General features: G+C 43.2%; 2 protein-coding genes and 1 long non-coding RNA gene across 6 annotated transcripts in view; 1 reads left to right on the top strand and 2 right to left on the bottom strand.

Moving 5' to 3' along the window:
• The first annotated feature begins 5,897 nt into the window (after window positions 1–5,897).
• FUCA2 (alpha-L-fucosidase 2) lies at window positions 5,898–19,259 on the top strand. The gene is made up of 7 exons (XM_016223940.2): window positions 5,898–6,109; window positions 8,907–9,094; window positions 11,795–12,134; window positions 13,665–13,875; window positions 14,115–14,305; window positions 16,251–16,359; window positions 17,856–19,259. The coding sequence occupies exons 1-7, from the start codon at window positions 5,898–5,900 to the stop codon at window positions 17,994–17,996; spliced, it is 1,392 nt and encodes a 463-aa protein (XP_016079426.2). The 3' UTR covers window positions 17,997–19,259.
• LOC107545748 (uncharacterized) lies at window positions 6,167–12,203 on the bottom strand. Its single transcript, XR_001604058.2, has 3 exons — window positions 9,773–12,203; window positions 6,755–6,809; window positions 6,167–6,619 (listed from the first exon to the last, which is right to left on the bottom strand). It is a non-coding gene; the product is annotated as an uncharacterized LOC107545748 (long non-coding RNA).
• Window positions 18,443–24,258, bottom strand: part of PEX3 (peroxisomal biogenesis factor 3) — a 28,567-nt gene continuing 22,751 nt past the window's right edge. Inside the window, exons 11-12 of one of the 4 annotated variants that reach the window (XM_016223943.2) lie at window positions 24,022–24,118; window positions 18,443–19,967 (exon numbers count right to left, since the gene is read on the bottom strand). In XM_016223943.2, the coding sequence (XP_016079429.1) occupies window positions 19,962–19,967; window positions 24,022–24,118 (103 nt within the window). In that variant the 3' untranslated portion in view covers window positions 18,443–19,961. The other 3 variants (XM_016223942.2, XM_016223944.2, XM_016223941.2) reach the window with 3 other exon arrangements.

The raw sequence follows: 24,258 nt of genomic DNA, 5'->3' as shown, positions 1-24,258 counted from the left end.
AAAACAGCATATACCAGGACCTTAAAAAACCACCTCTCCGCGACCACGGAATTTTCATGATCATCACATTCAGCTGCTGCTATTCTAATGCACTTACCCTGGCTCACATTAATATAAATATTTCATCTAATCTCTCTGTATATTTTTAGTGCTTGTCATCCTGTGTCTCTCAGTTCTCCAGGGCTCACTTATCTATCCACACAGGAGGCATAGTGCCCAGGGCCCCACAGCACTTGGAAAGGTTCACAAAAATGTTTAAATTTCTTCTAAAGGCTGAATAGGGGAGAAAAAGAACTTTCGGGTTAAAGAAAATGTTTTAACATATAATAGTAACATATTTGCCTCTATACCAACATAGTCATGAAACACACTCCTTAATATGTGTGGGTTTTTCACGCAGGAAGAAGGGCCCCGCGGGGGCTCCGGCCCTGACCCTCTGCACCCGAGCCTTCACCCTGCAGTTAAAACAAATGGGCACAGGGATAGCCGTGCGGCAGCCGCTGGCCCCAGTGCCCCCAGTGAATGGTGCATGGCAAGGGCAGGTCGCTCGCGAAAAGGCCTCCCAGCAGTGGGTCATGTTTCCGTGCAGGCTCTGCCCTCAGGAAAGCAAATCTGCTGGGCGAGAATGGGCAGGAGGGAGGCCTCCCCTCTCCTCATGTGTCCCCTCCCTCCCACTGGTTCCCCAGCCTCCCACTTGCCCTCAGCCACAGGTTTCCTGCCCCCGCCCCGCCCGCGCTGGAGCTGGAAGGAGCCTGGTCTCCTCTCCCCCGCGTCTGGGATGGCCCCACGTCTGTCACCTTGCTGTGTCTGTGGCGCCTCGTTTTTGATCACCCCCTTTGCCTCCCGTCTTCCTTCTCACCACAGTCTGCTTTTCTTTGCATTGTAGTTTCTTTCTGTTTGCCTTTTGTTTTTATTAGCTTCATGCTCTTTTGAGTTCTTTGTTTTTCGCTTCCTCCTGTTTCCAGGGACGTGGCCCCTTCTAACCAGGGCTGCGGAAACTTCCCTCTCTGCTCTGGCCCACGCAGCCCAGAGCCGGTTATCCCCCTTGGCCAGGGGGGCCCGGGGAGGGAGACTGATGTGGGACACAGACCTCTGCCCCTGAACCGGGCCTCTGTGCACCGGCACCGATGAGACCACTCATTTTCCATGAAGACGTTGGGAAGGAGTGAAAGCAAAGGCAAATGTGTTGCACATTTGGAAGCTCGGGGTCCTCAAATTACCTGGGGGTACCCACTGTTGTGCTGAGAAAATGTGGCTCCTTTGTTCTGCGGACAGCCAACCTGCCTGCCTTTGCAGACTGGCACACTGTCCCTCTCCCCATACACACACCTGTTGGTTGGTAGCCAAAATTAATTGTTCCATCTGGACTAGATGCAGACAAGTCCTGTAAATTAAACAGCCTCTTTAGCAAATATTGAGGGTCTCCTTTGGGTAAAAATGCTCCGAGCCTCAGATGCTTCCCCAGCCTTTGCTTTTCCCGAAGGTGGGAAGGGGCTGCAGGCCGGGAGGCTTCGGCGACGCTCTCAGGTGCTGGGTACTCACACTGTCCTGCTGGTGTTGCCAGGTGAGGCCTGGAGCGGCTATAATTCACGAGCTGTCTCTCTCGGGCCCGCCTCAGCTTTTGCTGGTGAGCTGGGGTCCTCTGAGTTTGGCTGCAAACTCTGTGTACTCGGCACAGAGGCCCGGCCACACAGGGAACCACTCCGGCCAGGTTTCCTGTGAGGTTCTCAGCGAGTTCTGGGTCCTGCGGGTATTACTGAATATCAAGGTCTTTGGGGAAAGCTAAACGCAGCCTCTCCTTTCGCCTAACAACACGGCTTCACCCAGTGAAGTCTGCCAGTCAGCCTAGGAGGCTTCCTCTGGAGTCCTCGGTGGGGTTTCAGGCAGAAACGCCGGTCCCTCAGCCTCCCCTTACTTACCTAACATGTATAACACTAGTCCACACTTAGATGAGGCTGACTGTGTGCTTTGCATGATTTCATTTTCCCAGCAATCCTATGAAAGGATGCACTGTTACCATTCACAGCCAGTAGGTGCAGCAACTCAGGTCCAGAGATGTGGAGCGACGCCCCCGGGATGGCACAGCCCCGTGGCAGGGGGGAGCCGGCGTGGGAATGGGGTGGCCTGGCCGCGAATCTGTGCCCTCAGACTGTGCTCTGCTCTGCGGCCTCCCCGGAGCCCTGTGGCCTCCTCCCTTCATCCCTCCTCCTTCCTCCCTCCCCCGCCAGTAAAAGGGGGATGTCATTGCCCCCTGTCATCTGCTTGTTCTACCCTAAACAGGCTTATTTACCACATAAAGAATGAAGTAGCCTCAGGTTGTTTGGACGCTGCTCTTCTGCGTTTCCAGAGAGAGGCTGTGCTGATGTCAGTGCTGAGCAAATGTTTCACTTCCCTGTCCACTGGCGAGGAATTCTGGTATCTGCTCAGGCTGGTGGGCGGCAGTCATCCGGCTCCCTCCTGGAGACAGGAAACTGTCCTCGAGCGCCTCACTCAGCCGTCAGCTCCCCCTGGGCAGCTAATGGTGTCCCTGGGAGGACAGCAGGGGCGTGGCGACTTCCTCCGGCAGCGACAGCTTGTGCAGGGCTAGCCTCCTGCCCTCTTCTGCGGGGAGATCAGGAGCAGCGGCCGTGGCAAGCACCCCGTGTCCCTGCCGCCGCCCAGCACGTGGCTGCTGACTGTGATGGCTTCACAGTGAGGAACACCTGTTGCTACAGGGACAAACACCTTTTAATTTCTTCATCTGCCATCTCACGGTGACCTCAAACAGGATAGGATGAGGGGCTCCTTGCAGAGTTCCCCACTGAGGCCCAAGCCCCCCAAAATGAGCCACGTGCACCTGGGGAATCTGTCATTTCTCAGATATCTGGGTCCTCTGTCAAAACCTTTACATACAGAGTTTAAGCCTTAATGTGCTGTGGCCCCACTGCTCACTGAGCAGCGGCTTTAAGTGCAGAGACTGTAGGTTTGTAGCCCATTATCTTATAAAGTATGAGGTGCAATCTATTGCATGCTTTTCTCTCTGTAAGTGACCATGTTTTAAAATAGTTCATAGATATTGCCCGGCTGGTGTGGCTCAGTGATTGAGCGTCAGCCCATGAACCGGGAGATCTTGGTTCGATTCCCGGTCAGGGCCCATGTAGGGGTTGCCGACTTGACCCCCAGTAGGAGGCGTGCAGGAGGCAGCCGATCAGTGACACTCTCTCATCACTGATGTTTCTAGCTCTCTATCCCACTCCCTTCCTCTTTCTGAAATTAAAAAAAAAAAGTTTAAAATATTTTATAGATTTCATTCTTTTAGTCATTTAACAAATACATATGGAGTAGAGTCTTTTATTTCCAAATAAATCTCCTTCTTATTTATTCCAAAACCTGTATCAATGGTTCCCCATGTGATATTCTGGGATTCTTATGTGTCCTTAAGGGCACTGAGGAAGGTCTTTAATCTACTTTCAGTATTTCCTACAGAAATTGTAATTTTTATAAGGTTGTACTTACTGACTAAAAAAATTTCATTGCCTTCAAATGAAATGATAAATGACCCAAGTGGCACTTAGGTAGATCAGAAGGTCTGATTAGCACCGATTAACCAAAATACATGAAAATGTAAATAATTATTGAGTGATAAGTAAATTTGTTTGAAAAATGGAAACCTCAAAATGTGGGGTTCACACGGGCAAATGCTCGATGGGAGGACAGGGCCCCCCTGCTGCACTATCACCTAAATCTACCGTCCCTTTGCGCACTCACCATCTCATTGTGCTATAAAAAATGTCTTTGGCACTTAATACACAAGCCTCTGTTTCAAGGGACGGCAAGGCCCAGTGACGGAAAGGCCCACCTTTTTGTTAAAATGTGCCACTGAGGTCCTAGGTCATTCTAGGATCCAAGACTAAATAATAAAAATCGTCACCGGCTGTATCGCTAACTGGGGTTATTGTGGTTGCTAGTGCATGTTCAGCGGATTCCTTGAGCCCTCTATTCCAGGGAACCCTCCACCTGGGAAAACCGGGGTCCTTATGGGGCAGGTGTGGTCCTGGGGTGTCATTAACACTGCATCAAGGGGGTGAATGCCCTTATACCTGGGGTGCCAGCGGCAGCTGCTCCTCCTATGTCTTTGCAGAGATAGGACAGTGAAGGCAACAGCTACTAAGTGTCATTTCCTTTGTTAAGAAAAATCCCAAAAGGAATTAAGAGTTGTATCCATATATGATTTGCAATCCAGGGTGGTAGCTCACAGTATGAACTGAAGAAGTGCCAAGGTGGGAGGGGGAGAACAGGATTTGTTTGTTTGTTTGTTTAAGGTATAAGTTGTAGCAAAGGGATGCTTGCTAAGGGAAACAAAACCACACACTTGCAGTGCTTGTTTTCTAATTGGTGGGCAGTGGGACTGTGAGATGGGGACCATGGGTAACATGATTAGACATCTGTCAACGTCCCAGTTCAGGTCCAGGCTTGTAGAAAGAAACCTCTGGGTGACTTACCAGCAGAAATCAGCACAGACAGGCCGTGGGTTCTGCAGGCAGTTTCCAAGTCCAAGGTGCAGAGTCATGAGCTATTAAGTAGACTCAGATTTCAAACTGCAAAAATCCAAATGTTGGGCCACAAATTATGATGCTAAAGTTTCTGTGAGTCCACATCTTGTTTGTTCTTTCATAAGACTTCACGATCAGAACTTCAACAGACATGCTTTGAGCGCCGCCCTGCGCTAGGCTCTGCTCTAAAGGCGGGGACCACGTAACTGAGGGTCAGGGTCCCTGCCCTCAGGAAGCTCGCAGCCTAATGAGCAATGAGAGCTGTATGCTCCTAGCTACAGGCACTTTTTGGATCCTCCATTAGAGGCTGGGATGAGGTGTTAATGGAACACACAGCGGGAGCAAACTGCGTGGGAGGGAGGTGGTGACGGGAAGCAGGGAGGGGCGCCCGGTGCACTGGCCCCCGAGGGAGGAGAGGCTCTGCAGGAGCAGAGGGGCGGGCTGCGCCTTCACCCCGGTTTCTGATTCAGTCGTTCTGAGGCTGGAGCCTGAACCAGCAACAGCAGCAACTAGAACTGGTTTGAAATGCACGTCCTGGGTCCCCGACCTGAATTAGAAACTTGGAATTTCACCCGATTCCGACTCGGAAGCTGGGCGCGATCTGGGTTGTTTTCGGCGCCTCCCGCCTGGAAGAGCCGGGATGCCCCGCTTCAGGTTCCCGTCTCGGCCTCCGGGTCCACGGTTCCACCCAGGGGTGCTGCTCGCGCGGTCCCCTCGGGAGGTTTTAGTGACGGTCGCGCAGCTGGAGGAGAGAGTCGCTCCCGCAGCCCCCAAACCAGAGTCACTCTCCTCGTGGACAGAGGGACAGAGGGACGGCCCGCGAGCCTCGGCCCAGCCCCCAGAGGGCTGGCGCGGGAGTAAAAGAAAGCTCCGGAGACGCGGAGCGAGACTGCCCTCCCGGGGCGTCCAGCTCCCGGGCCCAGGCCGCCGCCCCTCCCTAGGGGGCTGGGACCTCGCCTTTTCCCGGGACAGTTCGGTCAGGTGACAGGGGCGGAGCGCGCTTCGCGGGAGACGCGGAAGGACGCGGGCGTGCAGGCGGGCGCGGGGAGGCGGCGCGGGGGCGCAGGCGTGCAGGCGGGCGCGGGGAGCACGCAAGTAGGGCGCCGGGGCACGCAAGCAGGGCGCGGGGGCGCGGGCGTGCAGGAGGGCGCGGGGAGGTGCCGCGGGGGCACGGGGAGCACGCAAGTAGGGCGCGGGGGCACGCAAGCAGGGCGCGGGGGCGCGGGCGTGCAGGAGGGCGCGGGGAGGCGGCGCGGGGGCACGGGGGCGCGGGCGTGCAGGCGGGCGCGGGGAGGCGCCGCGGGGGCACGGGGAGCACGCAAGTAGGGCGCGGGGGCGCGGGCGTGCAGGCGGGGGCGCGGGGACATGCTGGCCCCCGAGCTCCCCGGGATCGCGCTCCCGCTGCTGCTGCTGCTGCTGCCCCCGCCGTGTGCCGCCGGCCGCGCCGCGCGCTTCGACCCCACCTGGAAGTCCCTGGACGCCCGACCGCTGCCCGCGTGGTTCGACCAGGCCAAGTTCGGCATCTTCGTCCACTGGGGCGTGTTCTCGGTGCCCAGTTTCGGGAGCGAATGGTTCTGGTGAGTGCGCTCGCTCGCGTGTCCGCCGACCCCCTCTGTCCGCTGCCTGCGGCCAGGACCCAGCCGCCGCCTGCAGATCCGCCTCCCAGGGGCTGGAAGGCCCGGGGGTTAAGTGCGTGGTTCACTGTGTAAGCTTTCGTCCTGGGAGAGCATCGGCTCTTTCCTCCGCGTGACTACAGTTATTGTCAGACACGAGAGGTGGCCCTGAGTTCTCAGCTTCTGCAGAGTTGCAGTCACCGAGTTGTATTTCTCACACTTCAGCGTAACGGGGACACCACCAGGCTGGCAGAAACGCACCCGCCTGGCTGGGGTCAGATGAGCGCGGACGCTCGAGCCTAACTCGTCGCCGGAGACTCGATGCCCATCTGCTGCCAGCTCGTTTTCAGTCGTTGCGCCATGAAGCGTGGTCACAGCATGAATTCATGGGTGTGGGAAACGTCTGTTCGCTTGCGCATGCACTGGCTCTCCGGTGTTACCATGTGTGCCTCTAGCAACTTTTAAAAAAAGGTTCTAGAATAAAACAAAACAAAGCCCACCTTATTATATGAAAGGTGTTGCACAAAAAAAGTGTCCTTTAGATTTTGCCTTGGCACCTGTGTAAAAATGTGCATGTAATCCCTTACAGCTTTGAAGTGTTTCACCTACCTTTCTTTCCCAATTGAATACTTCAGGTGTTAAGTTCTTCAAGATAAATGTAATCCTAAGTAAAATAAAAATGAGTATTTACTTAAGTCTGCTTTATACTACATGTATTATATAGTATGCATAAAATTTAATATATGCTATATGTAGTATATAGCATAAACTCTATATTGTATTAACATTGCATAGTATGCATTGTACCGTTTTCTACAAAAAGATGCCTTTCTACAACCAGTAACCTTCCTTATTAAGTTAGGCTGGTTGTGTAAGAGATGGGGTACTACTCTTTTGAAATCCACTTGTAAAACAAGTGCTTCTTTCTTCCCTTACCATGTATTCCCAAACATACAGGGTATCCCCCCAAAAACGTATGCACACTATACACAATTTGATAGCTCAATTTTGAAAATGAAATCTATTTTAATAAACGCTGCCTTTATAATTATTCAAAGTGTGTGTATACATTTTTTGGGACACCCTATATTTACTTTAGGATGCTATACATCTTCATTGGCAGGTTTTGTGCTGAGGCATTTGGAGGTTCTTTCTGAAATGTCTCAGATTTGCTAGGTACATGAATTAGCAGATTTTCTTCATCTTTTATTAAATATAATGCATTATATCTTAAATTATCATTTTGTTCAACCATGAACAGATAATACATTTGGTGCTAGAAGAGAATTTGATGTGTTAGTTAATTGAGACTAGTGCTTTGCCACAAACAGCTAAGTTTTGAGTAATTTTGTCCTTTGTAAACTTTTCACTTTCTACCAGTGAACACAGGGTTGTTTGTTGTAACCTAGAACAATACAGATACTTCTCAAACAAAACAAAACAGAGTATATTTCTGCTGGCCTGGAAGTACATTAACCCTGTAGAACATTCTTTAATTACCACGGTTTCCCTTTGTGTCGTTTCTAAACTGCCCCATCCCAGTTTGACTCTGGGGCAGTCAGCAGTACGTGTGAGTATATCTGACTGTCCTTAAAGGCCATTCAAAACCAAATATAGGTGATAGACCGTTCAAGTGCCTCTTTTCATGTCTATTAGTATGAAATCTGAGAAGTGGCTCTAGACAGTCTCGAGAATGCAGGTTAGAGTCAGAGTGTGCTAGGAGAAAATCGGAGAAATCTCTTAACCTTGTTCAACTTTCAGACTGTCCGTTTCTCTTCTGTAGTTCAGTTTAAAAGGTAAAAGTGTGTCGTGGATCAATTAGGATACTTTCATTTCAAGGTATAGAAAACCCAAAGAAAACGTGTAATAGGAGGGGCTTGTTATCATAATAAGAAGAGTTAGGAGCAGTTGGCTCACTGACAACATCGAAGACATTGGCTCTTTCTGCCGTCCTCAGCCTGTTGATTTTTCCTTCACGGTCACAGGATGGTTGCGAGCCAGCCATAGCTTCACACAACCTTGTCCAAAGGCAGGAAGACAGAGTTCTTGTCTAATTCATTTCCCAGAATCTCCTAAGCTGGCTTCCCCTTAAATTCCCTTGCCCAGCATGGGTCACATGTCCATGTCCAAGCTGCCATGGAAGCTGGGAAATTATGTATCTGACTGGTGGTGGCAGAAAAATTAGAAGATGGGTCCGAGATGGAGCTTGGGACTATTTCATGAGGATAGTTACTGCTACGTCTACCTAAAATGTATAATTATATTTTTGATAGTTTTCCTCATGAAGCCTTACTTAGGAAATTTAGACCCCCGTTCAGAATAAATGCATATAACAAGGGCCCCTTGAAGGTTGAGTCAATATATTAAAATAACAGCATCTTCTTAATTTTGCTGTTGCCCACTCCCCCACTTGTTCTCTGTTAGTGAACATAATAGATCCATGTTATGTTTTAGGCATTTAGGTTTCCCTTGGAAGCCTTCCTCACTTATGTTACAAAGATGTATACTACATGTTGCAATTTAAAAGTAGGGAATTAATAGCAAATGGGTGTTGGGTTGTCTAGAATGTTCTAGCTTATGAGCTGAGTGGATTTCACAGAGGGATAGATGGAAAATGAAGCTTTCTTTAAGGAAAAGTTGAACTAATGGGTAAGTGAGAAAGAGTCTGGGTAATATCTGAGTGGGGGAATTAGTAAGGGGAGCTGATTTAATCATTGCAAATGTTTATATGTTTATATGCTGTTTCTGTTCCTCCCCTTAGGTGGTATTGGCAAAAGGAAAAGATACAAAAGTTTGTGGACTTTATGAAAAATAATTACCCTCCTGATTTCAAATATGAAGATTTTGGACCACTATTTACAGCAAAGTTTTTTGATGCAAACCAGTGGGCAGACATTTTTCAGGCTTCTGGTGCCAAATATGTTGTCTTAACTTCCAAACATCATGAAGGTAAGTAACAGCAACATTTGCAAACATGGACGATGGTTATGAAATGTAAAGTAGTTCCTTTGGAAGAAGAAACTAAAGCAAGGTCATCCACGTGAAATCAGAGTTTTCTCTTGGGATCAACTGTATGTGGCTACTGGCATTTGCTTGTAATTTAAGGGACCCATGTTCCACCCAGTTAAGAGGCATTAGGTATGCAGAAAGATCATACCTAATTACAGAGAAAAAATAAAAAAATAATCACATTTTGTTATATGCATATTTAACAATATTTCCAAAATTTGCTTAAAGCTATTTGAAGTTGGATGTGGGTTGCAGGTCCACGTTTATAGTTGGAATTCTGCTGTTTCCCTTCCTTTCATTCCACCTCTATAATGCATTCTGGGAAGGCACCGTGGGGGTGATGCCGCTGTAGTCTTACATCATTACCGACACATATGGCTGTGCTTTTGGCCAACTTTTACTTGACCAAGTGGTTGGCAATTTGCTAGTGATGCAGGTGACACAGATTACCCAAGAGGAAAAGGATTATGGGACCGTTATGGTGCACAGAAATATCAGAGATGGTAGAAGAATATCTAAGAGGAAACACAGTGGTGTATTAGTCAGGGTTCTTCAGAGAAACAGAACCAACAGGAAGTATACTAGATATAAAAAGATTTATTATAAGAAATGACTCACACAGTTACGGAGGCTGAGTGGTCCAGGCCCGTGAGAGCCAATGGTATAGTTCCAGTCCGAGTCTGAAGGCCTGAGAACCAGGAGAGTTAATGATGTAGGTTCTAATCCAGGTCTCGGTTCAAAGGTGGGGAAGACCAATGTCTTAGCTGAAAGACAAGCAGAGAGCAAGAATTCTTTCTAACTCAGCTTTTTATTCTATTTAGGCCTTAAACAGACTGCATGAGACCCACCACACTGGGGAGGGCAATCTGCTTTACTCAGGCAATCTATTCAAATGTTAATCTTATGCAGAAATACCCTCCTAGACATACCAAGAATAATGTTGAACCAAATATCTGGGTACCCTGTGGCCCAGTCAAGTTGACACAAAAAGTTAACCATCACTGTGGGTCCTACATTAATAAGGTCGTTTCCACCCATTGCCATTCGAGTATTTATAAGATCAAGGAAGCATCAGTAAATTGTTATTGTCCCAACTTCATGTTAATTCATTTGACAATTTCCTTTGCAAGATCATCTTTGCCTTGGTATAAGAAATTTTGCCTCATTACTTTTTTCAGGGGTGGGGAGCAGAGTAGGAGGGAAGAACCAAACCACAAATCTGGAATAATCTTAGAATATTTTCCTCTTTGGCCACATTCTAGTGGTTTTATGATTTTTTTCCTATAGATGTTTCTCCTGCTTAGATGAATATTTATGAAGTGTATTTGTTTGTGAACGTGTTGATTTCCTTGCTCTAGGAACTTATCCAAGCTGTATGGCACAAAGTATTACATAGTGAGCTTATTAAAAAACAAACAGAACAACTCTTAATCATACTGTGAGGACAGAGAATGAAGCTCCCATTTATAAACTTTCTCGGACCCATGTTGTCAGATATTTTCATTGCTAATGGAAGACACCCTGCTGAGCTTGGTTGGGCAGGAAGACCTGAACTGAAGACCCATGTGGTCTTAGCACTGCCTGACCTTGGGGCTTGTCAAGTTGAAACATTTTGAATCAGACTCTAAAATATCCACACTGCTTTGAAGCTTACCACAAACATCTTTGGAACAAGTGTGAGCTCTTTTAAAAGCTTCTTAAAAAGGAAACTAAAGAGTCCATCTTAGACTTGTCCTAATTTACAAGACGTTAAGTGTTTCACCAAAGTGCCTCATGTGAGTGGGATAGTAACAGTGTACCTATGTTACTAGGCACTCACTAAAAATGTTCAGATTTTATATGATTTCTTAAGTAATTCAGTTTATATATCGCTTCTGATACTTTTTAGATAGAACACCCAGCAGTTTGTTTGCAAATTCCTTTAAAACTATGAATTCTATTTCAAAGTGCTTGCTTAAAGGTAGACATTATTTTTCTTACCCACTTAGTTGGTAGAGAATATCACTTTTAGGTAATTTAAGAAGCAACGTCTAAGCATACAACTATATGTAACAGGATGAGATTACAAATGGTGGGTATAGTATTTTAAAGTACGAACTAAGGTCTTACCCAACCCCGCCTCTTCATTAAATGAATTATGAGGCTAAAAGAGATGTACTGCCATACATGGATTGCCAGTGTTCTAAGAATCACACTATCATGAAATAAATAATCCTAAAACCAGGGACTCTACTTTAATCTTAGCTGTGACCGCCTTCCTAATGTTGAATGCTGATTTCCTGGTAGGCCCAGTGCTTGCAGTTGGCAGGGGCTGTAACAGGGAGCACAGCAGACATGAACCCAGCTGTTTCTCAGGGAACTTATATTCTAAGAGAAAATACAGAAGACAGATCAGACTATGCAGACCTTGTCAGTACCCTGAGAGTTACTTTTAAAAACTTCAGCTTACCTTGCTTAAATTCTCGTTTGTTGCTTGTATAAAGGCAGAATATATACCATGAAAAAAACTGCCATCAGGGCTGTTGGTAGAAGCAGTTATTTATACATCACGTGCACGATCAGATTTGTTTTGGCGTTTGGGTAGAGATTTACCTAAGATAAAACGCACATACTTACCCAGGCTTTTACCTACCTGTGCAGGCTTCACCTTGTGGGGCTCCGAGTACTCCTGGAGCTGGAATGCTGTGGATGAGGGGCCACACAGGGACCTCGTCAGGGAACTGGAGCTGGCCGTAAGGAACAGGACTGCCCTGCGTTTTGGCCTGTACTATTCCCTTTTTGAGTGGTTTCACCCGCTCTTCCTTGACGATGAATCCAGCTCATTCCAGAAGCGCCAGTTTCCAGCGTCTAAGATGCTGCCTGAGCTCTACGAGCTGGTGAACAAGTACCAGCCGGAGGTCCTGTGGGCGGATGGCGACGGAGGGGCGCCGGCCGGCTACTGGAACAGCACAGGCTTCCTGGCCTGGCTGTACAGCGACAGGCGAGTGCGCCCGGGCCCAGCCGCCCGCCTTCCCAGAGCGTGTAGCATTGCCGTGCCCTTGCTGCTTGGAGTATTGCCCTTCGGGCTCCTGTGTAGTATGGGGGGAGCATTGTAAATAATGCTTATTACATGTGTCAGTAGTTACTCAAAATAATCAAGAGTGAACTCCAACTCAAAAGTCTGATTTCGAAAACAGACTAAAAATCACAGATTGCAGAATTTTTATTTTTTTTTTAAATATATCTTTATTGACTTCAGAGAGATGAAAGGAGAGGGAGAGAGAGAGAAACATCAATGATGAGAGAGTCACTGATCGGCTGCCTCCTGCCCTGGGGGCAGAGGACCGAGCCCGCAACCCGGGCATGTGCCCTGACAGTGAATTGAACTGGGACCTCCAGGATCCTAGGTCCACGCTCAGCCACTGAGCCACGCCGGCCGGGAGACTGCAGAATTTTGAAGACATTCATTTTGTGGTCCCTTGTCTCCTTCTGCTGGGACAACTGTTACTCATGACTGTTTCTGATCATGTGCTCTTCAGTTCTTCTAACTGCTGCTTCCTTTCATCCTCTTACCTTCTGACAACCTTTGCTGCCCGGTCAGCGTCCCCCAGGTCGGTCTCCCTTTTCCCTTCAGCACCATTCTCACCTCTTCCCGCCCTTCCCATTGCTCTCTAGCATGTTCCAGCCTGCCCCGTTAGCACAGGGAGTTCTGACCGAGCTCCTCTGTTAGGTTTAAACTAAATGGAACCAGCTTATATTTGTAACTAGAAGGTACTAGGTACTGTGTCAGGACGTCAGGGAGTGTTCTGCTGTGTGCCTGGGCCCACAAAGGGCGCACATACAGAGGATATACCCCGTTCAGCTCTCGATATTTAAAAGAGCGGTCTCTTCAGGTACCCCTTCCAACAAGGAAGACCGGGAGCCATCCGCTTCAATTCGTAAATCAAAATCGCCCCCTCTAAGTAGAGAGGTGCTGCAGGTACCACCTGTTATGATAGATAACTTTGTAGGGATATTTCCCACCACAGTGAATTTTGTGATGGCAACAGTCGACTTTCTTGAAATTTTTCAGTACTAGACACAATTGTAAGAGAAAGAGAAAAGCTAGATGGATGTGTGAGATGATTCAGCCATGGGCGAGAACGTCTTCATTGTAAATTCAGTTTCGGGTATCATTCACAATATTGGGGGGAAGCTTCAAGTAATAGTACAGTGCTCTTATTGGTGCTGTATGTGCTGGGCACTGGGCGAGGTGTCTTACAGAAGCTATTTCTGTTCTAATAAGAGCTGAGGAAATTGTTTATTCAGAGGAATCAGGTAACTTGCTCTAGGATGGGGAGCTTAGAACATGACAGAGACAGAACCGCAATCAGCCCAGGTCTGTTTGACTTCAAAACCATGGGCTTTGCGTTATATTACACTAGGGTGAATTTTCAGGAGTGGATTGCAGTCAGATCTCTTATCAGTGACATTTCCTTTTGTCTTGAAAAATTTTACTTTTTGTTTATAAAAAATATACTTTTCATTTCAGCCCAGTTCGGGACACAGTAGTCACCAATGACCGCTGGGGAGCTGGTAGCATCTGTAAGCATGGTGGCTACTATACTTGCAGTGATCGTTACAACCCAGGACATCTTTTGCCACATAAATGGGAAAACTGCATGACAATAGACAAGTTTTCCTGGGGCTATAGGAGGAATGCGGGAATCTGTGACTATCTTACAATTGAAGAATTGGTGAAGGTACAGTAAAATGTCTAGTAACAATTATAATATTCTTAATAGTGTGGGTGTGTGAGAATCATTTTTTATTGTTTGTATAGCTCGATGGCCTATCAACACGGGGCATTGTTCTGTCTCCCATGTTTGCTCTCCTAGACGGTGACCATACATTCATGTACAAGTCTATAAATACAACATATTAATATATTTGTGATGGAACTGTTTTCTCCAAGAACTATATTTATTCTTAATTTTTTTAGCAACTTGTAGAAACAGTTTCATGTGGAGGAAATCTTTTGATGAATATTGGGCCCACTCATGATGGCACCATTTCTCCGATTTTTGAGGAGCGATTAAGGCAAATGGGGACCTGGCTAAAAGTCAATGGAGAAGCCATTTATGAAACCAACACTTGGAGATCCCAGAATGACACTGTCACCCCAGATGTGTGGTAAGTTACTCTCATTACCAAGTACTCTTTGATAGAGGAAAGCACTTAAATTTCCTCAGAGATGTAAAGAGAGAAGTAGGATGAAAAAGGAAATGGGATGAATTCCTGTCTGTGCAAAATACTTTCTAAACTTTATGTAAAGGGAAGGAAGGGGAAGACATGCATTTTTTTGACACTCACTATTTAGCAAATTGAGCTTAAATCATCTCTAGATACCTCATAATGGTAGATAAATTTTAGTGAAAAGTAGTCAACTCTTTTAAAAATTATAAGTCATTTAGAAAAGTAGAGTGATTAATCCAAAAGAGAGACTTCTGTTTAGTCAGTTAAGTAAATTCTAACTTTTGCAGATGTCTTATCACATCAAATTAGCAAGCACGAGGTGCTGAAGGGCAGAAAAACATATTTAACATCAGCCCCAATGACAGCATTATTTTAGTTGATTAAAAAAATTGTAGTGTTCATAGTATTCGAGTAAATCTAAACCTCAAGTTTCTTTAAAATGAATCATCTTGCTAATTTTTCTTCTTACTGTATTTAAGAGCCCTCAGGCTTCTGTCTGAGCTCTGGAAGGTTCTGTGGGACAGTGGGTACCTGAATCATACTCTGTAGATGATGGGCTCTGATGTGGGGTCTTATATGTACGTAAGAGTAGTATGAGTGAAGCTCGAAAAAGTCACCTTGTGTTGCTGCCAGAGTGAGAATAGCCTGATCAAGTAGAAATCAGAAGATTAGACTAACTCTTCTCCTTTGATTTCAGTTGAATTATGGCTTGAAAAACTGGTCAGCTCATTGAAGGAAATAAACTAAGGCAATGCAGATAGAGGCCACGGTTTGTAGAATTTTAGAACTTTGGGTCAGTGAGAAGCCATAGTGAGAACTCAGTACCGAGCCTTCATTTCACAGAGGCCGGTGTGGAATTTTTTTCTGTGCTTATATTTGACTATGAGGGTGTCTGATCTGGGACTTCACAATCATTAACTGTTCCATTAGGTTTTCTTTAAATAAGCAAAGATAAAGCTGAGGAATTTGACAAGGCTTGTATAACCTCATGTCCGGCTCCTGCCAGTGTCACCTACCTCCAGTGGCCCTGCTCTCCCCTCCTCACTGTGAGCTCCTTCGCTCTTGGTTCCATTGCTGTGCCTCCCCACCTTGCAGCTGTCATCTATAGTGTCGAATAAGGAATGCCCAAACCTGTAGAGAATTTTAATGAGTTTATCTGAGCCAAAACTGTTGACAAGTGGTGGGAAGCACAATCTCAAATGCTCCTGAGAACGACAGATTTGCAGTTTCTTTTATGCATTTGAAATTCAGGAGGGGACGTAAGGAAGATTACGTGATGGTGGGGAAGCAAGGCAGGGATTGGATTACGGGATAGTTAACAAGATTATGTGCTCTCTTAGGATGGTTATGCTTATTTCAAAAATGTGTTCACTAGATGTACAAAAACAATGCACAGTGCATCCTTGCAGCAAAGTGAAACCTTTTACTAAAAGAGTTACGTGCCGGGGGTGTTGACTGCCGCGACCTGTCCACATTTGTGATCAGCTCATCCTGAGGTTACTTTCTGTGGCACCCCTGTTTTGTTCACTATACACTCCCAGGACTATCCTTAAAACCCTTTCAGATTTTAGCCCCAGAATTACTCTTAACCTATGGAATCTCACACTATCTCCGGGTGGATAGTGTCAGAATTGAGCTGAATTGTAGAACCCCCAGATGGTATCTGAGAACTGCTTTGTGATATGGGGAACCCCCTCCTTCCCACTGGAATTGGGATCAGTACCATTTTGGGTGCTTTTTACACTACCATGGGCTATTTTTCCTTCCCTCTATTAATGAAAACATTGGTAAATATTTACCAAATGAGAGTATCTCTGTAAATTCCAGACCCAACCCATAAATAATGAGAAATTTTACTATGCTTTTTCCCCCTTTTAACCAGGTACACATCCAAACCGAAAGAAAAATTGGTCTATGCCATGTTTCTCAAATGGCCCACATCTGGCCAGCTGTTTCTTGGTCAACCGAAAGCTACTCTGGGGTCAACAGAGGTAGGAGGGAACTTTATCTTTATTCCTTTAAATTGTTGACTAGACTATCCTGATGAAAACATAACTTTTAACCTCAAGGAGAGCTTTATACCTGTTCCTCTTATTACCCGTAAGAGTAATTTTTAAATGAGTGTCATCAATGACAATGTGTGGCCAGAGCATTTGAAAATTTTCATTTCCCAGAAAACTAAACTTATAAAACAGATACGTCATGTCCATGTACATCAATGTAAAATATTCTTCACAATCCTTCTATGTTGTTGAAGTTCACTGTATGCATCCAAAATGATTATTTTCATAAAACTGGACTCTGTTTTCTTCCCCTAACATCTACCCCAGAACACATTAGAATAAAAGTAAAAAGTCCTGGCCGTATTATTTTAAGTTCATAAAATACTTTGGAGAAAGTTAAAGCTTAATCTAAGAATCATAACCACTAGGTCTGGTATTGAGTTCATTTTGATACATTTTATAGCTTATTTTAAAGAAATCGACAATTTCCTTGGAGGTCAATTGTCCACATGCTGCTTCTTGCATCATCATCTCATGTTTCATTCCTAACGCTCATGGCTGATCAGGCAGAAAAGAAGATGGAGCTCAAATCTGATGTTGAATTATAGCTAAGTGGCCTGAGTCCAACATTATGTTTTTATTTTATCACTGTTCTCTTTGGCCCTCATTAATACTGTTACTTAAAGTTCATGGATTTTACCCGGCCGGCGTGGCTCAGTGGTTGAGCATCAGCCTAGGATCCAGGGATCGAGGTTTGATTCCCAGTCAGGGCACATGGGCGGGTTGTGGGCTCCATCCGATCTAGGGCGTGCAGGAGGCAGCCGGTCAATGACGACTCTCATCACTGATGTTTCTGTCTCCCTCTCCCCCTTTCCCTTCCTCTCTCTGAAATCAATAAAGATATTTTTTATAAAAGAAAAAGATTACCTATAAAACATATTCGTGGATTTTGTTTATGTACTGCTCTACATGATAAGCAAAATTTATCTGTTTCAAAATAACCTCAGATATGTAGAAAACTATTTAAATTCACTTAGTATAAGACTAAGGATGTAAAACCATTACTGTAATAACTGATCACAGTTAAGTATTGTTGACCAGTGTAGGTTACTGGAAGGTCTGGGGAGGAAGTCTCTCTGGATGAAGGGGGGCCCTTTCTCCAAACATTCTGTGTAAGAACTTAATTTGGGCAGATTGGCTCCAGGGTCATTTTCCCTGATCCCCTCGTCATTTTCTCTGCTCTGACACTTTATTCAACCTTCTTCTTCCCCAACTCCTTCACACTTTTATTTCAGAATAATATGGGAGTAAGACGGATATACGCCCTCTTTGATCAAGGGTTAAAACAGCTTGTGAACTACTAAATAAAAGTAAAAAATGAATCTTCTGTCTACAGTGCTTTTAAGAAATATCAACCACAACCTTCTAAAGTGGGCGAGTCAGAGATACATTTGGAGACATCTGTGTGTGTGTTTTCATTTCAGGTTAAACTACTGGGACACGGACAGCCACTTAAATGGACCTCTTTGGAGAAAAATGGCATTATGGTGGAGCTGCCACACCTAACCTTCCATCAGATGCCCTGTAAATGGGGCTGGGCTCTCGTACTAACTAATGTGATCTAACCTACAGTGAGTGGTTCATGCTGCAGCTACAGCTAAGACTAGAAAATGTCAGGTTTCTATAATTATAGCACATGGAGAAAGCACACGTAAAATAAGTCAAGAAAAGTCAAGTACTTATTTAGGCACTGCAGCCCTTTCCCCCTCTTACTCCCTAAATTTCTTCCTAAATTACCCACTAACTGTTTCAACTCTGCAGTACACTTTGTGCTCAGAACGGGCCTCGCCAAGATGCGCCACTGCCTCAAGTGCATTTTTTCAAGCTGAAGGCAATCGAGATCCTGCAGGCTCACGAGAAACTTTTACCTCTCCCTTCAAGCATTTAAACTTGGGGCCTTGAACATAATTAGAGTTATCACCACAAATAAGTTTTTTTTTAAAGTATATTTCTCACCATTTTAACATTTCAAGAAAACTGACAGATCTACAAAGTAAACACAAAGAGCATCTTAAAATCTTTGACAGGATATTTAATTTCATTAGAATACAGAAATTAATATTAAAAACAAAGGAGAAAAATCCACAAAATGCCAAGAATAGTCTTGTTTCAAACCTTCTTTGGTCATTTAACAATCTATTTTCTCCACTTAATTCTGCAATTATAAACCTAACACATTCTCCAACCTGACTTAGGACACTTCGACACAGAAATGTTGTTGCTGTACATATCTTGGAAAGAAAGAACCTTTTTATGACCTATCTGTGGGGCAGGGCAAACTTCAAATTACTGAACATCTGATTTTCTTTCAGTCCTGCAAAGACCTTCCTCCCCTCTAATGGCTCCGTGCGCCTCACCTCACCTCAGCCTTAGCTCAGGATGTCACAGATGCCTCATTTTAACTCTCTCAGCCTCTCATGTACGTGGAGTTCCCATATGTATGAATGGAATTACATTTGATTATTTCTTGTTTACCTGTCTCATGTTGATTTGATTAGACCAGCTGGAAAAACCTAGATGGGTAGAGGAAATTTTCTGTCCCCCATATTTGCTATTAAAATTTCTTCACATTGAATTTAATTCCATGCGTGATTCAGAGGTGGAAATTTTTGTTTTAGAATAGCTAGGAATTGATGGTGTAAAGGACTGAATTATGTCTGCTGCCAAATGTTGAAGCCTTAACCTCACAGTGCGGCTGTATTTGGAGATGCGGCATTTAAGGAGGTAATTAAGATTAAAATCATAGGGGTGGGGCCCTAATCCAAAATGACTGGTGTCCTTCTAAGAGCACGAGGCACCAGGGATGCACAAGTAGAGAGGAAAGGCAATATAAGGACACGGTGAGAAGGCAGACCATCTGCAAGCCAAGGAGGCCTCAAGAGAAACCAAACCTGATGACACCGAGTTTTCTGCCTCCAGAACTGAGAAAATAGATTACTGCTGTTTAAGGTACCTAGTTGGTAGTATTCTGTTATGGCAATCCTAGCAGGCTAATACAAGTGGTAGGCATAGAATATATTTGGCCTAATATATTTCCAATGCTTACAGTAATTGTTTTTATTTAAAAAATTGTCTCCCCCCCCCTTGGTAATAAAACTAGTAAATGTTCACTGTAGATATTTTAAAACATACAGAAATGCTCAAAGGTAAAATCACTGTTCAGATCACCATTATTAACATTTTAGTACATATTCCAGGAATCAAATCTACGATCCTTTGGTACACAGGACAATGCTCCAACTGAGCCACACCAGCCAGGGCTATTTATTTATTTTTTATGATACGCTGTTCTGGATTAACCAAACTACTAAGGGTCCCAGACAAGAGGGTTCCTATTGTACTAACAGAAGATAAATTTGTAATGTCTAAGGCCATTAGCTTCAAATACATGTGGTTTTTACCTTGTAATCTCTTCAGATGCCATAACTACAGATGCAGATGATGGCAGGTGATAATTTTCAGCTGATCACTTTGAAGACTTAGAAGACCACACCCGTTCAGCCTCCAATTTTTTTGGATGAAATCCTGGATTAATGCTGCTGGAAGAGATGCCCTATTATACACACATTCACTAGTTTTCCAAATGCTTTTTTTTACATCTCCTTATTAGAAATATCATTATATTGTCACATTTTGAAAAGAAGCATTCGCCCTCCACCCCACATTTAAGTATCTACCTACTTCTATCATCTATCATCTATCAATCATCCATCCATCCATCCATCCATCCATCCATCCATCCATCCATCCATCCATCCATCCATCCATCCATCTATCTATCATCTATCTATCTATCTGTCTATATCTATCTATCATCTATCATCAATCTGTCAATAATCATCTTTCATTATCTACACATTCTAGACATAGACTCCCTAGCAGTTGGCTTCAGGCCTAGCCTGGACTTAGAATTCATCATTTTCTGCCTTCCACTACTGATCTACATGTATGTTGGAGGAACATAAACTGATGTCACTGAAAATATTCTTATATTACTGAAAATGTATCTAATATATTAATGATACATGATTCATTTCTGCCCTAATTCCCCACCTAAATTTACTATAGGTTTACTGGAGACAATGAATTATTTCTTTTCAGAAGGAAATGCTGCTTATTTTTTCTAAACAAATTAAAAGATACCAATTGTTACTAGTTAAAGTGAAACTTGAAAACCAGCATCTTCCCAAAGTAACAGCCAAAATACTATGGATATTATACCAACCTTGCATCTCTGGAATAATTCCCAATTGATCATGGTGTATGATCTTTTTAACATATTGCTAATATTTTTTTGAGAATTTTAGCATCTATGTTCATCAGGGATATTGGCCTATAATTTTCTTTGTAGTGTTTTTATCTGTTTTTGGAATTAGGATAATTCTGGCCTCATAAGATGAGCTTAGGAGTCTTCCCTCTTCTTGAAATTTTTGGAATAGTTTTAAAAGGATAGGTGTTAGTTCTTCTTTGAATGTTTGGTAAAATTCTGGTCCAGGGCTTTTGTTTGTAGCGAGTTTTTTGATTACTGCTTCAATTTCATTAGCTGTAATCTATTTAGATGTTCTGATTTTTCCTAATTCAATTTGGGAAGATTGTATGTTTCTAGGAATTTATCCATTTCTTCCAGATTGTCCAATTTGTTGGCACATAGTTGTTCGTAGTATTTTCTTACAGTCATTTGTATTTTTTGGTGTCAGTTGTTATGTCTCTTCTTTCATTTTGTATTTTATTTATTTGAGTCCTTTCTCATTTTTTCTTGATGAGTCTGGTTAAAGGTTTGTCAGTCTTGCTTATCTTTTCAAAGAACCAGCTCTTGGTTTCACTCATCCTTTGCATTTTTTTTTTAAGACTCTCTTTGTTTATTTCTGCTCTAATCTTTATTATTTCCTTCCCTCTACTCACTTTGGGTTTTGTTTGTTTTCTTTTTAGTTGCCTTAAGTATAAAGTTACATTGTTTATTTGAGGTACACTTACACAGTGGAATACTACTCAGACGTAAAAAAGAAGGAAATCTTTTGTGACAGCATGGATGGACCTGGAGAGTATTATCCTAAGTGAAATAAACCAGTCAGAGAAAGACAAGTATCACATGATCTCACTTATATGTGGAATCTAAAGCAAAATAAACTAACAAACAAAATAGAAACAGATTCATAGATACAAAGAACAGACTGACAGTTGTCAGAGGGCAAGGGAGTTTGGGGGGGTACGTGAAAAAGATGAAGGAATTAAGCAAAGGAAAAAACCTCACAGACACAGACAACAGTAATGGTGATTACCAGAGGGAAAAGGGAATGGGGGAGGTATAAGAGTCTAAAGCAGGGATAAATGGTGATAAAATGAGACTTGTGATAATGAACACACAATACAATATACAAATGATGTATTATAGAATTATATACTTGAAACCTATATAATTTTATTAACCAATGTTTTTAAAAATGGGCAAAGGGCTTGAATAGACAGCATGACAAGATTATTTACTTACATATGGCCAACAAGAATTTAGAAAGATGCTCAACATCTCTAATCATCACAGAAATGCAAATCAAAATCGTAGAAATATCACCTCACACTCATTAGAATGGCTACTGTCAAAAAACAAAACAACTAGGAATAATTAGCAAGGATATAAGGAAACTGGAACTCAGGTGCACTTGTGGTTGGATGGTAAAATGATGCAACCACTATGAAAAACAGTAAGGCAGGTCCTCTAAAAATTACTTACTACATGATCCAGAAATCCCGCTTCTGGGTACATACACAAAATAACTGAGGGAAGGGTCTTGAGATATTTGCACATTCAGGCTCACAGCAGCATTGTTTACAATAACCAAGAGGCGGAAGCAACCCGAATGCCCACCAACAGAGGAATGGATAAACAAGGTGTGGTTTTTTTAAAGAAAAAAAAATGCTATGGAACAGAATACATTAACGGCTATAAAGTATTAACAAAACCATATTTTACTAAAATATTTTATTGCAATATCCACTGTGCTTAAAATCAATACAAAGTAAGTTATGAAAATTATTTACATACAAATGAATGACACTATATAGTTAATAATAGCTGCAAATAAATGGCATCAACACGATTTAGCCTCTAAATCCCTATGTAATTTTCTAAAGATTAACAGTAAAGAAATGCTGATCATGGTTGTTAATTTCACTGATTTCCATAAAAAGAAAAGTCCTCCATCAGATATATTTAAGACTCATAATTTTTTCCTTTGAAGAGTAATTGGAGAAAAGTCTGATTTCTCTATGCTGCAGCCCAATGAACTTTATGATTCATTAAACAGCATACTTTCCAAACTTCACACCTATTTCCCAAAGAGATTTTACCTCAGTATTAATGTCAAAGTATACTGAATTTCATATTATACAAAAAAAGTATCTACATTAGTTTTCAGTCAGTTTGGAACTAATATCCATGGTGTAACAAATTCTGATATATGTGCTGTGTATACTCAGATATGCCCAAAAAACTAGTCCATTGATGACTTTAAAAAAATATATTAAGATGACAAATAAATCTGTTTTATTATGAACGAAGACTTTAAGAATATTTTTATTAGGCATTTTGGTAACAAATCATTACCCTATAAAGATAGCTGACTTATTCAGTGTATTTTTAAAAGTAAATTGATTCCACTATAGGTTTTTTTGAAAGAAAAAACTCATTTCTCCAGCTGTTGAGGAGTACTAAAAGCTTCGTAGACATTAGCTGCAAAATCTTTCACTTGCTCCATCATCAACAGATCCTAGCAAAGATGACAATAAAATGTTAGTTTGAAAACTGTATAGATAACCTGAATCCATTTCTGCAATCAAGACAGGAATTTAGCTCTAAGTTTTGTGGCGTTAAAGCCAAAAAGGAGTATTTTTTTCTTATAATAAATTCTAGGAGATATTTTTTGTTTAGGTTCTTACATGAGGGATGCCATCTTTACACTTTGGCCTAGGGACTCCTCTCACGGTACAGTTTCCAAGTTTGCAAATGTCTCAGAAAAAGAAAACTTATGTGCTTCAAAGTTACCCATTTAATAGCATCAGTCTCACTGAATGCACTCTAAAATGCTCTCCTAAGAAGAAGGTGGAGTGATGCGTAGTCTAGTGAAAAATTTAAATGACCTACTACTGCGTATGCAGCTCTTAGTGAGCAGATTACTGGTGTACTATTGATATTAATTATTAAAATGCTTTACTTTTCCGCAAAAGTTTTTTGATTTTTCTCAAAGTTTGAGGGCTTGTATCACTGATCTGCCTCAAGGCTCAATATTCTCACTAGCACAGCTTAATGCAAAACATTAGCACTGTAAACTTCCCTGACCACTAGAATGTAACTGGAATAAAATGCAGTCTACCAGGTGCTGGACTATAACATGGAGAAAGGTATACCCAACCTCATAAACTTGCCATGATACATTACTACTCTCTTGGGGCATTCTATCACACTCAACATGTGGTTTCAAGCTTCTGGTTTCTTTGAACGAATATCACAGGAGAGAAATTCAATTTTATGTTAGACAAGCAGGACCATGTCCAAAAATACAATCTGGTTTTAATACCCCAAAGCCGCCTTCTTACCTGAACAAAATGACTAGGTGTTTCACTGCAAACCGAGTGGATCTGTCCATTTACTATTGGTATTATCTTAGCTAAAGGCAGGCTGACACTGGAAAGACTGAAACATCATCACAGCAATAAGTATTCTCTGAAATTTATTGTCTATGTATTTAACATTTTAATTATAAATTATTAAATAGCTATTGAAAAATACTTCTCACACAAAATTCTATCACCTAGAAATAACAACTATAATTC

The sequence above is a fragment of the Miniopterus natalensis genome, chromosome 5 (genome assembly GCF_054644295.1).
Source record: "Miniopterus natalensis isolate mMinNat1 chromosome 5, mMinNat1.hap1, whole genome shotgun sequence".
NCBI lineage: Eukaryota > Metazoa > Chordata > Mammalia > Chiroptera > Miniopteridae > Miniopterus > Miniopterus natalensis.
This window is presented reverse-complemented; position numbering and strand designations above follow the sequence as displayed.

Bases quoted from the DNA above. Each gene is read 5' to 3' on its own strand.
- FUCA2 (XM_016223940.2), top strand. From the start codon at position 5,898: ATGCTGGCCCCCGAGCTCCCCGGGATCGCGCTCCCGCTGCTGCTGCTG. The intron at 9,095-11,794 runs GTAAGTAACAGC...CTACCTGTGCAG, and splicing joins AACTTCCAAACATCATGAAG to GCTTCACCTTGTGGGGCTCC. The intron at 16,360-17,855 runs GTAGGAGGGAAC...TTTTCATTTCAG, and splicing joins CTACTCTGGGGTCAACAGAG to GTTAAACTACTGGGACACGG.